Here is a 24,257-nt window from a genome sequence, read left to right as displayed (position 1 = left end):
GAAAGGGCATGTGTGTGAGTAAGGAGAGAGGTGTCGATATCTCCCCTTTCGTAAAGGAGAAAGGGCATGAGTGAGAAGGGAGAGAGCCGGGTGACGGGCGATGGGCGTATGTGTTGATGAATGTTACAGCGATAGGGAAGATGGGGACGGTGTGTGTGTGTGTAGAGAGAGAAAAGGAGGGAGATGGTAAGAGAAGATAGGGAGGTTGTGTTTGAGGAAAACCTGCCACAGGATTGACTCGGGATCACCGGTTACCGCATTTAATTTATATTTATATACAGATATGTATAATATAAATAATAAATAATAATAATAATGTAATAAATAGAATGTCTGTCTAAAGTAGAGGCCTGAAAGTTGTGACTCCCACCACCATCTGATACACTGTATTGTATCCTGTCACTGCTGTGAGGTGAACACATTTGTGGTTTTCTTTGTGCTGGACACTTGGCTCTAGCTAAACTTCTCATAATGATGTCACAGACTGCTTCCTGGCGTTCGCACCACAGAAAAGAGTTCACTGTACGTTGCAGAGTTCTCGAGTTGCTCTTTTTCCTCAATCTTGTCTTTTTGGTATCACTCAAGCAAAAAAAAAACAAGTTTCTAAGCTTATGGGTTTCTTTCCAGCCCTGAAGTAGCCTGTCGCCCATCTTTGGATTGTTGTCTTCCCTAACATCCGCATCTGAGCCTGGATCCCTTTGACAGCAGCTTCGTCCTATGCTGTCCACTCGTCCTTAAAGATATTGCACTTCCGTCTCTCCTACTACAACAATTGTTCACTTCTTTTTCCAGCATCAAGCTCTAAAGTGTGCGGGAGAGTGTAAGAAAGTGTTCATGTGGGAGTGTATAGTAGTGTGTGTGTGTGTGTGTGTGTGTGTGTGTGTGTGTGTGTGTGTGTGTGTGTGTGTGTGTGTGTGTGTGTGTGTGTGTGGGTGTGTGTGTGGGCGTGGGTGTGTGTGCATGTGTGTGTGTGTGTGAATACAAGTATGCATGTGGGAGAATATACAAGAGTGTATGTTGCACTGTTGCACTGTATATGTGCGTAAATAAATGTTATAACATTGCATAAATGCTTTTGAAGTCAGTAAAGCAATTTCAATGCTAATTACTCGCAAAACTGTGCTGCCACGAACAGATATATATATATATATATATATATATATATATATATATATATATATATATATATATATATATATATATATATATATATATATATATATATATATATATATATATATACATATATATATATATATATATATATATATATATATATATATATAACTATATATATATATATATATATATATATATATATATATATATATATATATATATATATATATATATAAATATATATATATATATATATATATATATATATATTTATATATATATATATATATATATATATATATATATATATATATATATATATATATATATATATATATATATATATATATATATATATATGTAAAAGAAGACTCTAACAATGATTATTTTTTCATGTCGCAGGCCGTGAAGTATATCTTCGTGATGCACGTTTCATAAACTCTTGATAAAAGAAAACTTCCATCGCAACTTTCCAAGCATTTGATTTACTGCTTCTTGTGTCGCTTGCTATCTTCCTGAACCACAGAAACTCACCCTTTTATACATCAAAAAAAGTCTGCTGAGCTTTTCTGTACGCATCACGCTCTGCTTTTTAGAGTTTACGAAGTCGGACATATATATATATATATATATATATATATATATATATATATATATATATATATATATATATATATATATATATATATATATATAATATATATAATGCACAGACTACCCTGTTCCAGTAGCTGAAGTTTATAACTTTTTAGACACTCAACCCACTTTTTAGACACTTTTCCCATATAACAGGGCTCTTAGTCAGAGTTAACAAGGTCTACACCTTAACACGCTCATTGGCAGGATACAACTTGACTAACTACGATCCTAGTGGTTACTCATTACTCACTATTTCCACCACCCAAGATTATCACTATATATAATAGTGAATATTGTTTATACTAAATCAGCAAGACTCCCACTTTACACAATTTTCACTACTCAAAAGGTTCACAATAAGCAGTCATCATCTGAGCTACGTTTGGGTAAACATCTAAAAATTCAGGTTTTCCTCCAAACTCATCCATTTCCAAGTTCACACGTACAACCTCAAATAAATTATTAAGACAGCTCATAATATATTATATGGTTTCCTGAGATATTCTCGTGTTCGTGCTTTATCCAACATATGAGATTTGGTGGTCACCAACATCTTTCAAAAATCTCAGAGAAATATTGCGGGTCCATATTTCAAGAATTTTAATATCCCTAGAGCCATTTGCATATTGCTTTCCAGGTATATAGAACCTCGAACAGTTTGTCTTTTTTTATTTTGTTTTTACAATAATACTTCTAAGTAACTTCAGAAAACATAATCTTTCCATTAAATTAGGTCATGCAAATATCTATTCCTAGAAAGGAATTTTTTTAACTGAAAATATTGTGTGGGAAATACTTGTATATTTATTGTAGTGAGGATAATGATAATCAGGTTGTTGATAAAGACATACTGTCCTCAGCTTTGTTAATAAATTATGCATAGGTTACAGCTTTTTTTTATTAAAAATTGAAGAGTCTACGATCTGATAAAGTTGGTTAAACTGGTATTCGCTTGCTTTCCGTGGTCTGTGGACGGTGCTCCTGGGAAAAATAGTACATGTTGGCAAGGAACTTAAATCATGTTATTTACAATCTGACAACGCCTTACTGCGTTCTGATAACGTTTGCTACAAATTCTATATTTCCGCTTCCAAACTTATTTTTATTTGGCAGGCTGTGTGTGTGTGTGTGTGTGTGTATGTGTGTGGGTGTGTGTGTGTGTGTGTGCGTGTGTAGATGTATTCATATATATGTTTTCACCTATTTTTGCGACCTGGATAGAGCTGTTAGCTCTTGTATCCCGCCTTTCAATACGTCGGATGTGTTATGTTTTGACTCCAGATCAATTTCCTCAGTTATACCTACTATATATTACATACACATTCCCAAAATGCAGCCCAAAACATCTGTCCCCCCCTGGTACCAATTTTACAGCTTGCTGAACAGAGTCATCAAGTAAAGGAAACATTGACCAAACGCTTTGGTTCTGTTGCTGGGGTTGAACTAGCCATCATGTGCTGAAGGGTGGAGGATGTATATGTTATTTGGTGTTAGCTTTCACAGATCTAAATTTCCTACAGCACCGGAGCTGGGGTGTTGCGTGTGCGGTTGGTGACTTATATTCCCTGCCTGTTGTCCAACCATATGAACTGGACGGTAAAGCGACGGTCTCGCTTCATACTGGTCGGCGTTCAATCCCCTACCGTACAAGTGGTTGGGCACCATTCCTTTCCCCTCCCGTCCCATCCCAGATCCTTATCCTGATCCCTTCCAATTGCTATATAATCGAAATGGCTTGGCGCTTTCCTCTCATAATTTCCTCCCCCCTGCCTCCTTGCCTGTTGGGCGGTACTGTGTCTAGATCAGAGAAAACCAGAGCACATAGCTTCGAACCCTCACCAGGACTCCAGTGGATTTGTTCATTGATATATCACGTTAATATGATTTCTCTGTGTATAGGTTTCTAGTGTTATTACATGCTTCATGGCTCTGGTTCGAGACCCATACACAGTTCTAGTGTATGGAATGGAACTATCAGGAGAAAGAGTCAAGCCAATACGACTATATAGCACTTGGAAGGGATCAGGATACCTTATACAGCGGTGAATAATGATAAGGCTCCAGGAATTGAAGATTCAGTTTTATTTCTCAGAATTATAAATGTATAAAGTTATTAATTATTCTGTAAGCCAGTAAGGAATTATTGTTGAAGCAGTGTTGGTTAAAAAAATTGACCGAAAAATAATTTGTATATGGAATTGTACGGCCTTCTGTGTTGTAGACAATTATTGTAGTTGTGACCATCTTCTTTAAATGATGATTTGATTTTGATTCTGTCTTGAGATGTTTTCGGGACTTAGCGTCCCCGCGGCTAGGTCCTCGACCAGGCCTCCTTTTTGTTACACATCCCCAGGAAGCAGCCCGCAGCAGCTGTCTACTCCCAGGTATCTGTTTACTACTAGGTGAACAGTAGAATCAGGGTGAAAGAAACTCTGCCCATTTGTTTCCGCCTCCACCGGGGATTGAACTCGGAACCTCAGGACTTCAAATCCGAAGCGCTGTCCACTCAGCTGTCAGGCCTCTTTTTGTTAACCATACATTTAACATCATTCTCGGTGTTAAAGAATAATGTGTAGAGGTATAACCATTGTTAAAATATTGGACATATATATAGTCACGAATTTTCCAAATGTTACTTTGCGAAAAACATATTTAAACTGTTGAAAATGATTGGTTATCGTGTGAAACAGATTGATTGATTTTAGGTAGAGTTTGTTTAAGCTTAGGGAGACCGTCCGAACACAAGCTGACACTGTAAAAACTGGGTGAATGATGCCTACCATCGTGAAGGGGAGCTCCCCCAAAACCTCATCTTGTTGACGGTTTCCGGTGATGTACAGCACAACGCTCCCTGCGAATAGTGTGTATTTTGGCTGTGTTTGAAAATGAATATTCATACGTACATTCACCTTTGCTGTTGCGCAGTGAACAGCTAAATACGTGGATGTTATGAATTTATGCCTTAATATGCGATTTCCATTTTTGTTTTCGAAGTACTGTGCATTGCTTTATTACAGGACACAATTGTTTCTCAAAGAATATATACAAGAAGAGAAAACAACCATATACAGTTTTGAAAATCTTTGTTCCTGAATATTTATATTCGTTCAGTAGCCACAACAGATCTGTCCATTTTCTTCTCCATTTCTATCTAAATTCTCTCTATTCTCTGATTCTCCTTTTCCACTCTATTCTTCATACCTTCCTACTCTGCTGCTTATTCTTTATCCGTTTCACATTAATTTCTTCTTTCTTACCCTTTCTCAGTCTCGCTCCTATCCTTTACTGCAACCTCCAGAACATTTTCTCCCTGTCACATTCAGCAGCTTGCTCTTGACAAGTCAAAATACGTAGTCTCGTCTCTCACTCTTCCTTGTATCTCATACCTGAAACTTTTGCCTTCCTAGCATCGTTACACGATTTCACTACACTTTCCACCCAATAGTTACGAATCATTACCTATTTCCCCAAGCCTGAATTTGAATAGGTTTTTTGAATACTGGTAACTTTCAACCTATCCACCTTTCACATTTAATTCTGCTAATTCCACACCAACGTCTTTTGTCACTTTTTAGGTAGTCCACAATCCACCGTTCCACTCCTCTCTACAACATTTCACTTTCCCTTCTATCTTTTCTCTTTCAGTTATTCCCTTTCCAAACCTACCTGCCCCTCCCTCATTCAATACAAATATCCAGCCCACATATTTGTCTCTCACTTGGCCCAGAGTAAGTATTATTTTAATAACGTATTAAAGTATTATTAACTTGTTTTCTAGCTAAAATAATACGCGTCTGAACACTGAAAAGAATCATGCAGAAATGTATCTTACATCAACGAGAGTATTTGCAGATTTATAATGATAATACACTATTTGTTATCTCTTGAGAGTCATTTTTGTAGCGATCTGTGATTTTGTATGAGAACTTGCCACTGTGCAACACGCAGGAAAGGTACATACTCCCTTGAGAGGGTTCGTGTGTGATATGAATGTTGAACCTTTCATCAGATATTGTGTGACAGCTGGTCAGGGAGGGAAAAAGAGATGGGAAAAGCCGTGACGAATAGAGAGGGATAGGGGACACGGAAGAGAAGAGATGAAGGGAAGAGGATAAAGGAAAGGGAATGTTGAAACGGAAGGAGAAGGGAATAGAAGTAAAGAAGAGAAAAGAAGACAAGAAAGAAATATAGGTTTCGAAACAGACAAGGTAAAGGATACGGAAAGGAAAAGCAAAAGGGAAAATTGAAGGGAATAGGAAAAAATGGAAGGGAATAGGAAAAGTGGGAAGAATTATAAAAAGGTAGGGTAAGTTTTCCGATAGGAAAGACGTATTACTTTAGGAAAAGAATATACGTTTTAAACGAAGAGCAAACGTACTCAGATGAGATTAAGGTTTTACCATATTTTTTTACCTCTTTTAAGAAGAAAGGAGAAGATGAAAGCTTCTTCAGCGTACAAAACGTCTCCGTCACATAACGTGGTACTGGAACGATTTAATTATTTCATAATTGTAATTTTTTTTCCGTTAATGGAGAATAAAGACGCGTCAACAGAACTATTCATCATGGACTCTGTTTGCCTTAGTAGCAGAGTGGGATCAAACAAGAAAACAAGCAACTAACCATTCCTTTCCCCCGTCCAATCCCAAATCCTTATCCTGACTTCTTCCAAGTGCTATATAGTCCTAATGGCTTGGCGCTTTCCCCTGAAAATTCCCTCCTCCCTCCCCCTCCCCCTCTGCCAAGTAAACAAACGGATCCTCCCCGGTCACCTGGTAGACATGCACTAATTGTTTGGTTATGAACCTACCGTAAGTAAGTAAGTACAATGGCCTTCATCTTCGACTCACAATCTAAGTTTCTTGTTTCAATCCTCAGGTGGGACAGAAATGGTTTAGCACGATTTCTTTCACCTGAAGACTTTGTTCACTGAGCTGTAAATAGGTACAAGGGAGCAAGACAACTGTTGGGATTGAATCTCGAAATTGAAATTGAAATCTGACTGCACCCTCCTGAGTGCCCCCATTGGCCCGCAGGCAATCGAGGAGGTCCTGGATGAAAAAATCACTAATCTAAGGAGAATGCTGGACAGGGTTGACAAGATCGATGCCCATAATGCTCTCTTTCTCCTCACAAGATGCCTATCTCTCCCTAAGTTGACTTACTTTCTGAGATGTTCCCCGTCCAACAACAGCCCAAAATTAAATGTGTATTATACCCTTCTGAGGTCCATGCTGGTGATAGTCCTGAACCTGCCATTGGACGACTCTCAGTGGGAGCAAGCAACCCTCCCTGTAAGACTCGGCGGCCTTGGTGTCCGCACAGCCTCCCAGATTGTTCTACCAGCCTTCCTTTCCTCCTCCCATGCGTCGCACGATTTCGTAAGAGATATCCTACCTGAACTCCTCAGTAATTCAGCAGGAATACACTATCCTGCTTTCACTGAATGTTCAAATCAGTGGGAAGCTCTTGCAGCCTCAGCACCCATCATAGAACCATCATAAAAATACAAACAGTCCAGCTGGGACCACCCACTAGTAGAAAAAAGAGTGAGGCCATGCTCAGCGCCTCAACATCAGACAAAGAGAAAGCCCACCTCAGAGCAGTGTAAGCCCCCCATGCAGGAGACTTCCTCCTGGCAGTACCCATGTTAGCAATAGGAACGCGTCTAGATCCAGAATCCCTTCGTGTAGCAGTGGCTCTCCGCCTTGGTGCTCCAATTCACACTGAATACAAGTGTATTTGCAACAGGGTGGAAGCAGACCAATATGGACTGCATGGATTGCATTGCGGAAGCACAAAGGGCTGGCATACAAGACACAACGAGGTCAATGGCATCATCAAGAGAAGTCTCGCCTCAGCTCAGTGCCCTGCGGTGAGAGAACCACGCAACTTAGGGGACCAAAATCCAGATTTACCCGCATTTCACTCGAATGGCATCACCATACACTCCTGGAAGGAGGGTAGACAGTTGGTGTGGGACTACACATGTGTATCCACCCTGGCTGACACCTATGTACACTTCGGTGCTGATCTAGCAGGTGGGACGGCCAACCACTGGTGAAATAGCAAAATCACTCAAATACAGGCGACTGGAAGGTCAATACGCCTTTGTTCCCATAGCGCCTTAGACGCATGGCCCCTGGGGCAAGAGTGCCTTGGGATTTCTCAAGGATTTACGCTCCAAGCTCATTGACGTCACCAGAGACCCAAGAGCTGCCAGTTTTAAGTCTCAGTGTGTCGATCCAGAGGGGAAACGCCTGCTGCATCCTCGGTTCCTGTTCGGAAGCGGATGAGCTTCAGGAGATCCACAACCTTTGAACACTCTTTGCATCAACCAATATACATCTTGTAACCTTTATGTATACACAATAAAGCAAAAAAAATCATAAGGAAGGGGGTGGTAAGAGAAAAGCACAAAGAAACTGTATTGGAGGGGACCCAAACATTCTCTCTAATGCGTTATGTGTGTTAACCAGACCATACACAAGAAGGTGAAGGGACAACTACGTTTCAGCCCGTCCTGGACCATTCTCAAGTCGAGATATATATATAGGGAAGGTCGTCCCTTCACCTTCTAGTGTGTGGTCTGGTCAACATAATTTAGCAACGTTATTGTGACTCATCGCCTGCGTTATGTGTGGTTTCCTACGAGGCTAAGGGTCCTTTACATTTCTATTTAGATAAATAAATTTGATGAATATCTTTAGTAATATCAAGTGTCTTTCTTGAAAAACTGATTTCATTTAAAAACGAAATAAGTAATTTAAAAAATATTTAAAGATTTGTATAAAAAACTTAATTTATTCTCAAATTAAGTTTTTTTGTTCCTTCAACTACCTCTCCTTTAATGTGTTGATCATTCAACTTGCTAATTGATCATTATAAAATTATAAAGTTTTCATAATCGTTGTTTTCATCGTTAATAATTAGAGCTACACTAATTAGCATTGAACATAATTATTTCATACAAAATATTTTTACTTTTGTTATTCAGTGTAAACACACACACATACTTTTATCATTGTACAGTTAGATTCGTATCCCACTCACCATCAGGGATCCTGGTTTCCATTCCCGGTCGGCACAGAAATGGATGAACCCGTTTCTTTTAACCTGACGCATCTATTCACCTAGCAGTTAAACAACTGTTGTGGAGTTGCATCCTAGAGAGGGTCAATATTTCGACCATAAAGCGAATTACATGTCTAAACCTCAGGATAATTGATCTTACCACCATTTTAATTATGATTGTAAGAATATTTAATTATTATAATTTTAAAATATTAGCTACTATTTATAAGTATTACATACAGGTATAGAAAGCTTGGTTAAATGATATAGCTGGTATAGAGAGTTTGTTTTTCTGTTGTATGTTTTGCAGCATAGGAGAGAGCTGTGATATCTGGCTTATTAGAATATATATCATATTTTTGGCGCCAGACTAGAAAACGTAAATATTTACAGCCGATCTCAGGAGGTCGCGACAAACAACTTTCCGAAACACTTTTAGCAGTTTGTATGGAAATTGAAGATGCTGCATGGTGGTGAATCTGAGATCACCTGCGGCATAGGAAAGAGATGGCGAGAGGAAAGCAAGGGACAGAGATCGAGATATAGGTAAAGATGCAGACTAAGATATAGACAAGGGTATATAGATAGATAAATATTAACAGAGATGTGGGAGATATTGACATATATATACAAAGAGATGGTAGATATTTACAGAAATATCAGATATATGAGAAACGAATATGACAAACAAATAGACAGAAATATATTTAGACAGAGGAATATACTGAGAGAGATATAGACAGATAAATATTTAGACACATAGAGAGATGGACAGTGAGATTGATATAAACAGAGCGAGATTTATAAACACACACACACACACACACACACACACACACACACACACACACACACACACACACACACACACACACACACACACACACACACACACACACACACACACACACACACACACACACACACACACACACACACACACTTACATATATATATATATATATATATATATATATATATATATATATATATATATATATATATATATATATATATATATATATATTAATAAGGATGCATAGATGAATAAACACACAAATACATAAATACAGAGCTATAGAAAAATGTAGAAGAAAGCAATAACGTCACATTCCAAGAAGGCAAAATATTATCTTCATTAAACAACATTATTAGCATCGTTTTAGCCGATGTTGATCCCTGTATTATATCATTTAATTAATTTATGTTATCTCTCTTGCTTCGATGTATTGCATGTGTCCTTGGTTGATAGTGAGTCATTCTCGTTTGTCACCTTCGGGGAGCTGCTCCAGCTGTTTCCCTTGAGACAGCTGCACCATCTGCCTTCCCTGAGACAGCTGCACCATCTGGCTCCTCTGAGACAGCTGCGCCATCTGCCTCCCCTGAGACACTGCATCATCTGCTTTCCCTGAGACAGCTGCACCATCTGGCTCCTCTGAGACAGCTGTACCATCTACCAGCCCTGAGACAGCTGTACCATCTACCAGCCCTGAGACAGCTGCACTATCTGCCTCACCTGAGACAGCTGCACAATCTGCCTTCCCTGAGACAGCTGCACCATCTGGCTCCCCTGAGACAGCTGCACTATCTGCCTCACCTGAGACAGCTGCACTATCTGCCTTCCCTGAGACAGCTGCACCATCTGGTTCCCCTGAGACAGCTGTACCATCTACCACCCCTGAGACAGCTGCACCATCTGCCTCACCTGAGACAGCTGCACAATCTGCCTCACCCTCAAAAGCTGTACAATTTCCAATAAGAGCTGTCTTGAAAGCTCTCGTGCGAACATACATTTGGGTAAATGCCTAATTTGCATTCTCGAGCACCACTGGCTATGGCACCATCTAATTGGTTTATGGCACAGGCTAGGGCCAAATTTTCCTGATTGTGTAGCATTGGCTATGCCTCCATCCTGTTCAGTGGCATTGGCTATATCACCATCTTCTTCAGCGACACTGACTATTGTTATAACCCTGACGAGTCTGCCAGGGGAGAGTTATTCTGCACACTCGTCCATAGATTAAGATGCCAGAGGAGAGGGAGGAAATTTATTAAGTAAACGTCAGTGAGTGACTTAAAAGAGTACAATCAGAGGATGAGCATCTTATGAAATTGGGAAGAATATTTTGACATTTTGAGACGTGACGCTGGCGGACATCGTAACGTTACTTGAGTTGCCACAGTCATCAGGAATGGACGTGCATCACTGTATCCAGAGAATATAGACGAATACGGTTCATAAGATGTCTGAGTGATGGCTGCAGGGTATAACTGGTGAGGAAGCTGCCGAGGACGCGACGTACGTCATTTCTCAGTGATTATGTAGCATTAGAGACGGCCTGAAGCACGGTGGTCGTCGTGGCTCTTTGGAGGTCTAAAGTGTTATGTCCTCGAGTGGATGAGAGTAACCAGGTATTTCTGTGTGGAGCCTGCCAGGCGACTTTCTGTGCTCAAGTCAAGAACAGAAATGCTGGGAGAGGCAGTCATAAAGTGACTTTGTTGGATGTCCAAGAGTGACGCCATCTTGGAGCGCCGGATGGTGACCGGTGTGTCGGTCACCATCAAATTCCGAATGTCGGAATATCGTAATATCGAATTCAGGACGTGAGCGCTCTAACGTCATGAATTCGGCGATAAGCACATTTTATCAGTGGATATATGGTTTGCCGGTGCTTGAACGTGTGCCCAGCGATCATAGGGAACGTATGTGAATGTGGAATAGATAATTTATTGAGACAGTACGCTGATATAAGGATCTAGAGATACGTGGACATGCAGGAGAGAGGAGCAGTGCATCCTCACTCACTGGAGGTCAGTGGGCGATTCAGGGGGCAGAGCCCCCATGCAGCCGGCCCAGGCTGATTTCAGTGTGGGACCCGTCCAGTGTGAACCCATAACAAGACGAGTGTGGGGGAGTCACGGCGTGATCTAAGAAATAATTGCAAGCACTTTTGTGACCATTACTGGTCTACTGACGGCAGCAGAAGCGTGATGGCCGTGATCGGTCCTATTTTTATCTGGGAGTAGGTCTCTGTCCGTCGGTAAGCAAGTATTTAATTGGTTCAATAACCAGTTCTTTGTAAAAGTCCCTAACACCCCCCGATACTATGGTACCATCATTTTCAGTGGCACTGGCTATGGCACCATCATGTTCAGTGGCACTGGCTATGTCACCATTATGTTCAGTGGCACTGGCTATGGCACCATCATGTTCAGTGGCACTGGCTATGGCACCATATTGTTCAGTTCCACTGGCTATGGCACCATATTGTTCAGTTCCACTGGCTATGGCACCATCATGTTCAGTGGCACTGGCTATGGCACCATATTGTTCAGTTCCACTGGCTATGGCACCATATTGTTCAGTAGCACTGGTTATGTCACCATCATTTTCAGTGGCACTGGTTCTATCACCATCTTACCAGCTCAGCGGCACTGACAATGGCACTGCTTGCAGGTTCAGTTGCCCTGGCCATGAAGCACTATTTTACCGGTTCCGTGGCACTGGCTGTGGCACCATCTTGCCAGTAGAGAAGCACTGGATATGGCACTATCACACCGGTTAAGTGGCAGTTGGTTCCGAGTCAGCTGCTGCCTCTCGCGCTCAGCTGGAGCCAGGTGACTCTGCTCAATCCTCTCTCCATACATTTTCACCTGCCTTATTCTTCCTTTCTTACTCATCTCTTCCTCTCTCTCTCTGTGTCCGCGTCCTGCCTTATACCTGTCTCCTGGTGCAAGGCTTTATACTTTAACAACTCACGCCTCGCTCTCCTAATACTGCTTCTAACACAGCTTCGTTCAACATTGTCGCGACTTTCCCATCTCCCTCAATCCCTTTTTCAATTATTGAGTTCTCTGTTAAACACGACACGTTGCAGATCGTCTGTCCTCTCCACTTCACTTGTACTCTCAACTCTAAATTCTGTGCTTTATTTTCTTCTTTAAAATCACTCTTTCATGCATCAGCTCCTCTTATCCCTCCCATGTTAGCCTTTTTCTCTCTTCCGCGTCTCTTCCACCTCCCTCATTCACTCCCTCCCTCTCTCCCCCTCCCTTTCTCCCCCTCCCTCTCACCCCCTCCCTCTCACCCCCTCCCTCAGCCTCCTCCACTGTGCCTCGTTTTTCTATCATTCACTTGTGATACTTCGTCAGGATTTACATTTTTTACTCGCCCGAGGCCTGACATACAGCCTCCAACGTCACTTCGAAAACTTGGAATTTTTTTATTTATTTTGTATTATCGTATCGAATTTTTATATATATGTACATATATATATATATATATATATATATATATACATATATATATACATATATATACATATATATATATACATATATATATATATATATATATATATATATATATATATATATATATATATATATATATATATATATATATATATATATATATATATATATATATATATATATATATATGTCGTACCTAGTAGCCAGAACTCACTTCTCAGCCTACTATGCAAGGCCCGATTTGCCTAATAAGCCAAGTTTTCATGAATTAATGTTTTTTCGTCTACCTAACCTACCTAACCTAACCTAACCTAGCTTTTTTTGGCTACCTAACCTAACCTTACCTATATATATAGGTTAAGTTAGGTTAGGTAGGGTTGGTTAGGTTCGGTCATATATCTACGTTAATTTTAACTCCAATAAAAAAAAATTGACCTCATACATAGTGAAAAGGGTAGCTTTATCATTTCATAAGAAAAAAATTATAGTAAATATATTAATTCAGGAAAACTTGGCTTATTAGGCAAATCGGGCCTTGAATAGTAGGCTGAGAAGTGAGTTCTGGCTACTAGGTACGACATATATATATATATATATATGTCGTACCTAGTAGCCAGAACGCACTTCTCAGCCTACTATGCAAGGCCCGATTTGCCTAATAAGCCAAGTTTTCCTGAATTATTATATTTTCTGTAATTTTTTTCTTATGAAATGATAAAGCTACCCATTTCAATATGTATGAGGTCAATTATTTTTTATTGGAGTTAAAATTAACGTAGATATATGACCGAACCTAACCAACCCTACCTAACCTAACCTAACCTATCTTAATAGGTTAGGTTAGGTTAGGTAGCTGAAAAAGTTAGGTTAGGTAGTCGAAAAACAATTAATTCATAAAAACTTGGCTTATTAGGCAAATCGGGCCATGCATAGTAGGCTCAGAAGTACATTCTGGCTACTAGGTACGACATATATATATATATATATATATATATATATATATATATATATATATATATATATATATATATATATATATATATATATATATATATATATATATGTTAAGGTGCCCCTAAAAATCACGGAGACAAGCCCATGACATCACCCCTAACAAGAGAAATGTTGAATACAAACACTTTTGTATAATAGACAAAACCCACGATGCAAGAAGATTTTACATTCTTGAAGCAATCTACATTCAAACAGAACAACCCATTATAAATACGCAAATTTCGGAACTTTTCATTCTACCCACCAGGCGAGTAACAGCAAGACCGGATCGCGAAGATCATAGAAGATATAAGACGTTCGTAAACCAACCAGTCCTCCTAAAAGTAACATCGCTTTTGGCTCGTATGCGCGCTATGACCAAAGTGGACATAATTTGAATTGAAATCGGCTCACGAAAGTGACGTTCTGTCCCGTTTTCTGTTTGAGTCATCCGGCTTACTCGGAAAGGTTAGGAGAGGAAACTTACAATTAACGTTTTTCATAACATTTTGAAACTTTATGAGAATTTCCTGCCCACCTAACGTATTAGAGGACCCTTAGCTAAATTGTTGTTGAAAAAAATCTCAAATTTATTTTCATTTTCAAATTACGTCCACTTACGGCCATACGGGCAAACGGCCTAAAGCGACGTTATTTATAAGAGGACAGGTTGCCTAAACATGCCACGTCCATAACGCCTAATTAATCTTTATATTTGCTCCCTCCGCCATTTTTTATTTCATTCGTCACTATTTACGTCCCCTATCTGACCCCCCATTTATATTCTTTTATCTGGCTATTTTTCTTTTGATTGTTTTCTCTTCTTCTTTTCTTCTGGTAGTTATTTTCTTAAAAGGTTAACTTTTAATTTAGAAAATGGGTAGCCATATCAGAGAGAGGAAAAGATTTTGCCATTGCTGTTTAAATGTAAATTCTCTGTTGTTATTTAAAACATTAAAGCTTGATATATCGCACGTCTCACATCCAGTAAATATAATTCAAAGAGCCAAATTCAAGTGAGCGTGGTCTGAGCATGTTGGTGTGGTCTGACCATGTTGGTGTGGTCTGAGCATGTTGGTGTGGTCTGATCATGTTGGTGTGGTCTGACCATGTTGGTGTGGTCTCAGCATGTTGGTGTGGTCTGACCATGTTGGTGTGGTCTCAGCATATTGGTGTGGTCTCAGCATGTTGGTGAGGTCTAAGCATGTTGGTGTGGTCTGAGCATGTTAGTGTGGTCTGAGCATGTTGGTGTGGTCTGAGCATGTTAGTGTGGTCTGAGCATGTTGGTGTGGTGTGAGCATGTTGGTGTGGTGTGAGCATGTTGGTGTGGTGTGAGCATGTTGGTGTGGTCTGAGCATGTTGGTGTGGTCTGAGCATGTTGGTGTGGTCTGAGCATGTTGGTGAGGTCTGAGCATGTTGGTGTGGTCTGAGCATGTTGGTGTGGTCTGAGCATGTTGGTGTAGTCTGAGCACGTTGGTGTGGTGTCAGCATGTTGGTGAGGTCTCAGCATGTTGGTGTGGTCTCAGCATGTTAGTGAGGTCTCAGCATGTTGGTGTGGTCTGAGTATGTTGGTGTGGTCTCAGCATGTTGGTGTGGTCTGAGCATGTTGGTGAGGTTTGAACATGTTGGTGTGGTCTGAGCATGGCGGTGTGGTCTGAGCATGTTGGTGTGGTCTGACCATGTTGGTGTGGTCTGAGTATGTTGGTGTGGTCTGAGTATGTTGGTGTGATCTGAGTATGTTGGAGTGGTCTGACCATGTTGGTCTGGTCTGAGCATGTTGGTGAGGTCTGAGCATGTTGGTGTGATCCAAGCATTTTGTTTTGTAGGTGTGGAACTTATATTAAAAGGAAATATGCATGCATTTTGTGATATTAATAAAATCTTGATAAAGTAACAATCATCCATTCCTATAACATAGAATATCTGTCAGTTTGTCTGGTTGTCCAAAGTTAGAGGCAAGATACTTGGAGCTAGTCTCAACCATCTTTATATCTTGAAAACTAACAGATATAGAAGTTAAAGACCAGTCGAGGTTGGCCCAAGTGCCATGCTTTAAGAAGTATAAGCATCAGTAACCCCCCCCCTTTACTATTGTCACTAACTCTGAAGTAAAATCAGAAATTGTATTTTCCGTAGCTTATATGCATGCTCTCGCCGTTTACCCGCACCTGATTTTTATGGTTAGCTCGAAAATTTGGAATTTGTTTAGATTACAGTATTGCATTTCCTGAGACAGAGAGAGATTGAGGTACAGATCGAGAAAGAGAGAATAGGAAACATAGATGGAGAGAATGGAAGGAAAAGAAATAGGAGAGAATGAGAGAGAGAATGGGAGATGTTTGAGGTGAGTGGGAAAAATGCGGATTGGGGGAAGAAGGGGAAGGCAAAACTTGAGAGAGGGAAGAGTGCAGAAGAGGAAGTAGGAAGGGGAAGAGGAAAGGAGGGGAAGAGAAGGGTGAGAGGTGAGATGATAGGAGCGAAGAGAGGGTAGGGTGACGAGGGTGTTGATTGTGGGAGACGGAGAGAGAGAGCAAAGCGGGAAACATAGGGGAATAGGGGGAGAGCGAGAGCAAAATATGCGAATCACATGATATCTTATCTAGTTATTACATAATTATGTTCTCAACTGATTCGCTTGGTCCAATTGATGGATATTTGGTCCGTCCGATCTGTCATGTTTTCCCTTCAATGGTCTATCCTGAAATGTCAATACGACTTAGAATGTCAATCTAGCAAACAATTGCTTGTCTGCTTGTGTCGCCAGCCTGATAAGCAGGTCCCTCTGTGGGCTTTGATTGCATTCACGGAATAGCGGAAGAGAAACATCCCACCTTCCCAGACTACATTAGAGGCCATTCATGTTATTTCCTTTAATATTTTTCCTATTCAGGAAACAAATTATTATCACTCATGTATTCGCTTTAAGACGGCCAACGATTCGCTCAATACTATCCAATATCTCTCTTCGTAGAACCATTTAAAGGTCGACAAAATTCTTCCACCAAACAAATAACAGGAAACAAATGTGTTCCTTAATCCTATCATGTTAGATGAGAAGCTACAAATTAACCAGATAGTCCTTTTCTAACGGTGTTTTAGGATACTGTTGATTATTAAATAGGGAAGGAGGCGATATCAGTTTTCATACTTTATTGTACGTGATATTACACGATACTGATTGAGGATTATCATTTAATTAATAAACTCTAATCATTGTGCTCTAGATTGATCTTCCAACAAAGTGAGAAAGAGAATGAATGAGAGTGAAAATCCGTAAAGAGAAGAGAATAAAAAAGGAAAAGAGAGTAAGAAAGAGAGAGAGATGGAGACGAACAAAGGGGGAAGATACAAAATTATATATATATGCAATAACACTCCCATATATTTCTACAGAAACAAGTATGAAGGTGCAAACATACACACTCACATATACACATGTGACCAATGACCCGAAGCTTAACACCCGCCAACAACACTAGCCTAGTACACATACACACACACACACACACACACACACACACACACACACACACACACACACACACACACACACACACACACACACACTGTGTACTCCATACACAGTTTCAAAAGTAGATATGATAGAGCTCGAGAAGCTCAGGAATCTGTACAACAGTAGGGTGACGTTTGAGAGGCGGGACCGAAGAGCCAAAGCTCAACCCCCACAAGCACAACTAGGTGAGTAAAACTATGTAAGTACACACGCACGCGCGCGCAAACAAGCAATGATCTATCGCCTAAACATCGATGAATCCTTAGTCAAGCTGATTGCTCCCTTAAGACCCCTAACGACTTTGTTGTCCTTCTGGTGGTCTGATCGATAGCAGGTAACTACATGACCTCCTGGTGGTGCACAGGAACATGTTCCACTGCTACTCATGACCTCCTGGTGGGGCACAGGAATATATTCCACTGCTACTCAAGACCTCCTAAAGGTACACAGGAATATATTCCACTGCTACTCAAGACCTCCTTATGGTACACAGGAATATATTCCACTGCTGCTCAAGACCTCCTGGTGATGCACAGGAATATATTCCACTGCTACTCAAGACCTCCTTATGGTACACAGGAATATATTCCACTGCTGCTCAAGACCTCCTGGTGATGCACAGGAATATATTCCACTGATACTATCATAATACAGAAATAACTTACTCCAACAAACATCAAAAGCAACAGAATTCTATTGTCAAAAGTCCTGCATGACGCATGGCTATATTTGACACCCTTGTGTGACGCAAGGTTATATTCGACAAACTTGCATGACGCAATGGGATTTAACTGGAAATCGTATAAATATTTAATAAAATAAACACTTATTCTTTCTTTCTTTCTCCACTTCTTCACGTGTTTGTTCTTCTCTCCTTAGTCTTAGTTTATTTACACAACTATTTTGAAGCATTTTTGTTCTAAATTTCCTCTTTATTTTATACTTTTTTACATTTGTTTACAATCAACAGACAATAACCACACTAACCTAATCTATAAATGACAAAATCCGCCAGAGCCTCATCACAGGTCCTATGGATTCTCTCCCTGATCACAGAATCAACTACGTTTTCTAATATATCTTATAACACAGAAAACCTACACAAAAAACTGAGCTCTTGCATGATTAATATCTCAATTAAGAGAACGAGGCGAAGCTGATTGTTATCTTACAGTTACTTTGCAATGATTTTGGAGCTCAACTTTCCCGCGGCCCGGTCCTCGACCAAGCCTCCTTACACATGGTATATATCATTTATTTTCCGTGGGAAGTCCCCCCTGAATCCAGCCCCAGAGAGAGCAGAGATATCTAAGCGTGAACACGAAGGTAAAGCCTAAAAATCCACCCACGGTCTCGTTGGATTCAACCCGCACACTATAATCTCCGACATTTTTGTGTTTCAAGCAAGCAGAATGGTGATGATCGTGACTGCCTAAGCACGTGATGAGTGCACCAGGAGGGTGGACAGTGCACCAGGAGGGTGGACAGTGCACCAGGAGGGTGGACAGTGCACCAGGAGGGTGGACAGTACACCAGGAGGGTGGACAGTACACCAGGAGGGTGGGCAGTGCACCAGGAGGGTGGACAGTACACCAGGAGGGTGGACAGTGCACCAGGAGGGTGGACAGTGCACCAGGAGGGTGGACAGTGCACCAGGAGGGTGGACAGTGCACCAGGAGGGTGGACAGTGCACCAGGAGGGTGGACAGTACACCAGGAGGGTGGACAGTGCACCAGGAGGGTGGACAGTGCACCAGGAGGGTGGACAGTGCACCAGGAGGGTGGACAGTGCACCAGGAGGCTGGACAGTACACAAGAAGGCTGGACAGTACACAAGGAGGCTGGACAGTACACAAGGAGGCTGGACAGTACACAAGGAGGCTGGACAGTACACAAGAAGACTGGACAGTACACAAGGAGGCTGGACAGTACACAAGAAGACTGGACAGTACACAAGGAGGCTGGACAGTACACAGGGAGGCTGGACAGTACACAAGGAGGCTGGACAGTACACAAGGAGGCTGGACAGTACACAAGGTGGCTGGACAGTGCACAAGGAGGCTGGACAGTACACAAGGAGGCTGGACAGTACACAAGAAGGCTGGACAGTACACAAGAAGGCTGAACAGTACACAAGGTGGCTGGACAGTACACAAGGAGGCTGGACAGTACACAAGAAGGCTGGACAGTACACAAGAAGGCTGGACAGTACACAAGGTGGCTGGACAGTACACAAGGAGGCTGGACAGTACACAAGAAGGCTGGACAGTACACAAGGAGGCTGGACAGTACACAAGGAGGCTGGACAGTACACAAGGAGGGTGGACAGTACACAAGAAGGCTGGACAGTACACAAGGAGGCTGGACAGTACACAAGGTGGCTGGACAGTACACAAGGAGGCTGGACAGTACACAAGGAGGGTGGACAGTATACAAGGAGGGTGGACAGTATACAAGGAAGCTGGGTAGATCCACCACGAGACCGGAAAGTGTACTAGGATTTTGGACAGTGCACCAGGATGTTAGACAGTGCACCAGGATGCTAGACAGTGCACCAGGATGCTAAACAGTGCAGCAGGATGCTAGACAGTGCACCAGGATGCTGCCCAGCACACCAGAAGGCTGGGTAGTGCACCAGGAGGCTTGGGAGTGCACCATTAGGCTTAGTAGTGCACCATTAGGCTTAGTAGTGCATCAGGAGGCTTGGAAATGCACCAGGATGATGTGGTGTGCACCAAAAGCTTAGGCACTCATCCATCAGGTTGGTCAGTACAACAATGAAGAGACAGTGATATATAAAAATAGATAGACAAAGATAGATAAATTCACGTATGAAACATATAAACAAAGAGAGAGGAGGAGATACAATATAAACAAATCATATTACTCACTAAACCACTTGGTATATACATTGGGAGGAGCGGAATTTATTTTTTAGATAAATTGAATTGATCAAGCACAGTGCAACAATATCAATGCCCCGTTATGCATTGGAACGTAAGCATAAGTATTCACAGAGGTAATAATCTTGATCTAACCACTTTCCCCCTCCCCACACATTATAGCTTATTGGTGAAACAAGCTATGTCATTGATCTCAAAGATGGTGGCCGGTAACTATTTCCACTTGTCTACCTCCCTATTGCTAAACCTTCATTTCCCAGATATCTTATTGATCTTAATTTATCCAGCTTAAAGCCATTGTTGTGGGTTCTGGTAGGATGGGATGGTTCAGGTTAAATCTGAAAATTGTTATGGGTTTTGGCAGGATGGGGGTGGTTCTGGGTAAGTCTGAAAATTTTTGGGGGTTCTGGTAGGATGGGATGGTTCAGGTTAAGTCTGAACATTGTTGTGGGTTTTGACAGGATGGGGTGGTTCTAATTAAGTCTGAAAATTTCAAAGGCCTTGCCCCTGTCATCCCTGTTGATAGACCTCATCAACCAGAAGACTTCAAGCACGTCTGTCCTCGCTCTGTACTACCCTGGGTATATTAGCCCAACCCTCTCAACCTCTCGTATGGGTTCACCCGGATAGAAGGGATCAATCTGATTATCCTGTTTTGGATTTTGAAGAGGAAATCGATGTCCACTCTATAACAGAAGTACCAGCACTGGGCGGTATAGTCTAACTTGGACCGTAATAGGACAAAATGTATTTGGAGAACAAAGTTTAAGTAATTTTGTTTGCTGGTTATAAACCCAAATAGCCAGTTCGCTTAAGTGCGTTGCTTAGGTCTTGGCCAATACCGACACATAAGATTTTTTAGTAATTCTGCTTTCAAATATATGCATCTTGTCATTTCCTGCATCTCCTCATCTCCTGCATCTCTTCATCTCCTGCATCTCTTGATCTTCTGTACCTCCCTACAGTTCCTGCCACTGTCATTATCCTGGTTAAATATTTTGCGCTTATCTATGTTAAATGTTAACGTAGTACCAATTGAAGCCAAGTTTAGTTTAGTGCCAAGTCCTTAACTTGGGAATGGCACTGACACCGTTAGTGGGATGAACGATGATCGGCAGTTAATGAGGGTAGTCTGACCTGTCTGTGATGATGTAGTATATAGAAATATTTCGAATTTTATTTTTTTATGTTTTTTTAATTAAATAAAATATTTTATTTCGTGGTGTGTGCTTGCCTGTCATTGTGCACGTATGTATACATATATGTGAATGTGTATAATTTAGCCGCCAGGTGTATACAAGTCACCAGCCAGTCACCAGGTGTAAACAACAGTCACCAGGTGTACACAACAGTCATTAGACAGTCGCCAGGTGTATACAACAGTCACCAGACAGTCGCCAGGTGTATACAAAGGTCACCAGACAGTCACCAGGTGTAAACAACAGTCACCAGGTGTATACAACAGTCATTAGACAGTCGCCAGGTGTATACAACAGTCACCAGACAGTCGCCAGGTGTATACAAAAGTCACCAGGTGTATACAACAGTCGCCAGGTGTATACAACAGTCATTAGACAGTCGCCAGGTGTATACAACAGTCACCAGCCAGTCACCAGGTGTAAACAACAGTCACCAGGTGTATGCAACAGTCGCCAGGTGTAAACAACAGTCGCCAGGTGTATGCAACAGTAACCAGACAGTCGCCAGGTGTATACAACAGTCACCAGCCAGTCGCCAGGTGTAAACAACAGTCGCCAGGTCTATACAACAGTCACCAGCCAGTCGCCAGGTGTAAACAACAGTCGCCAGGTGTATACAACAGTCACCAGACAGTCTCCAGGTCTATACAACAGTCACCAGACAGTCGCCAGGTGTAAACAACAGTCTCCAGGTCTATACAACAGTCACCAGCCAGTCGCCAGGTGTATGCAACAGTCACCAGACAGTCGCCAGGTGTAAACATCAGTCTCCAGGTCTATACAACAGTCACCAGCCAGTCGCCAGGTGTATGCAACAGTCACCAGACAGTCTCCAGGTGTATACAACAGTCGCCAGGTGTATACAACAGTCACAGGAGCACAAGGAACTAATTAGTAACAAATAAAAACTTTTAACACTTAAAATACTTTTGTATATACAAATACAAAAGTATGTTGCGACATATATTCGTTAATACATAGTATATAATCATAAATATACTTTTGTATGTATTTCAGTAAATACAAATACCGTCCCATCACATGCACAGTTAATACGTCACTTTACCGTCCAAAATATTGACGAACGTGAAGTTTGACTGTCGATCATTTCACAAAGTTCTGAAAGTACAAAGTTCTGAAAGTACTCTTTTAATTCATATATTATCGTTATTATTTATATAATTTATTTCATTGGCTGAAAATTGTCACGAGTTTTCAATGTGGTTGATAATGTGGGTTAGTGAGATGGTTTACACAGAGCGCGAGTCTACCGCGGGAGAGTCACGGCGGAACGCGGACCACTAGTACACACGACCCACACGCGCGGCCCTCCTCCAGTCACTGACGACTCCCGGACCAACACCCCTTGCCTCCACGCTACACCTCTCTCTCTCTCTCTCTCTCTGTCTCTCTCTCTCTGTCTCTCTCTCTCTGTCTCTCTCTCTCTCTCTCTCTCTCTCTCTCTCTCTCTCTCTCTCTCTCTCTCTCTCTCTCTCTCTCTCTCTCTCTCTCTCTCTCTCTCTCTCTCTCTCTCTCTCTGTGTCTCGCTCTGTCTCTATCTTTGTGTGTGTGTGTGTGTGTGTGTGTGTGTGTGTGTGTGTCTCTCTCTCTCTCTCTCTTTCTCACTCTCATTTTAAAGTTTTCATCTCTATACCATCGGTCTAGACTAGGTATTTTGACTGACCAGATAATAAAGTTAGTTTGTCACTTCAGAATAGCTTCGTTATTGACACAAGTTGGAGATATAAGTTGTGCAGATCTTGGGATATAGGTTTGCACATCTTGGGATATAGGTTGTGCACATCTTGGGATATAGGTTGTACACATTTTCATCTTATGTTTCTCTTTCTCATTCTCTCTCTTCTTATCACTATTTTCCCTACTCGGGTGTTGACACAAGAGTACAGGTGGACAACGCCTTGAATACAAAGGTTTTATTGGGTTCCTTGGACTCATCTTCCACTTGTGTCCTCTTGTTTTGTTTTCTCTCACCACATATATTCAGATTTCTGTTTAAAAACATTAAAAACTTTAATCTGTTTCCTAATCAAATTAGTCCACGGCATTGCTCCTTTGTTTTCCAAATGTCTGCAACTATTTCTTCATAGCTGTCTAATTAAATTCATTTCCTTCATTTGTTAATTCGCAAAAGAAAAGAAATGTGACATTTTTTAAATCACAGAATGAAAAATGAGACCGATTTTATTTCTCCTCGGGGAATAAAATCAAAATAGATACAGGACTTTTCGAGGTGTTTTTTCGTACACAATATGTGATCAATGTTGTCAGTACATGTCCCTCGAGACGGGCACAGTCTTCACCAACAAGTTGTATCTTATGACAATTGGTCTAAAATTAAGTATCCAAAAAAAACGACAAAATCTCTTGTTTACAAAATGGAAGCCAATTAAACTGTGTAAATGGTCAAGAAAAGATCTTAATTTAATAGTGAGGAAGCTGTTGCTCGCTAGCACTTTTTGGTCTATACAAAATACTCCAGCGATGGCCAGTGGGTGGAAGGGTGATAAACCTGGTGTGCTCCGGAGGCCGGAATGGGACGTGT

General features: G+C 41.1%; 3 protein-coding genes across 3 annotated transcripts in view; 1 reads left to right on the top strand and 2 right to left on the bottom strand.

The window, feature by feature from the left end:
- Positions 1 to 23,018, bottom strand: part of LOC123774453 (uncharacterized) — a 116,686-nt gene extending 93,668 nt beyond the window's left edge. Inside the window, exon 1 of the mRNA XM_069307944.1 lies at positions 22,761 to 23,018. The gene's annotated coding sequence lies outside the window, so the exon portion shown is untranslated. The remainder of the gene's footprint in view (positions 1 to 22,760) is intronic.
- Positions 10,089 to 10,625, bottom strand: LOC123774263 (protein SPT2 homolog). Its single transcript, XM_045768414.2, has one exon. It carries the CDS (start codon positions 10,623 to 10,625, stop codon positions 10,089 to 10,091), a length of 537 nt encoding a protein of 178 aa, XP_045624370.2.
- On the top strand, positions 11,940 to 12,398 carry LOC123774264 (keratin-associated protein 10-3-like). Its single transcript, XM_045768415.2, has one exon. The coding sequence runs from the start codon at positions 11,940 to 11,942 to the stop codon at positions 12,396 to 12,398; it is 459 nt and encodes a 152-aa protein (XP_045624371.2).
- Positions 23,019 to 24,257: the final 1,239 nt, after the last annotated feature.

The sequence above is a fragment of the Procambarus clarkii genome, chromosome 61, assembly GCF_040958095.1.
Source record: "Procambarus clarkii isolate CNS0578487 chromosome 61, FALCON_Pclarkii_2.0, whole genome shotgun sequence".
In the NCBI taxonomy this organism is placed as follows: domain Eukaryota; kingdom Metazoa; phylum Arthropoda; class Malacostraca; order Decapoda; family Cambaridae; genus Procambarus; species Procambarus clarkii.
Note: the sequence above shows the minus strand (reverse complement) of the source record. Positions and strands in the feature narration are given on the sequence as shown.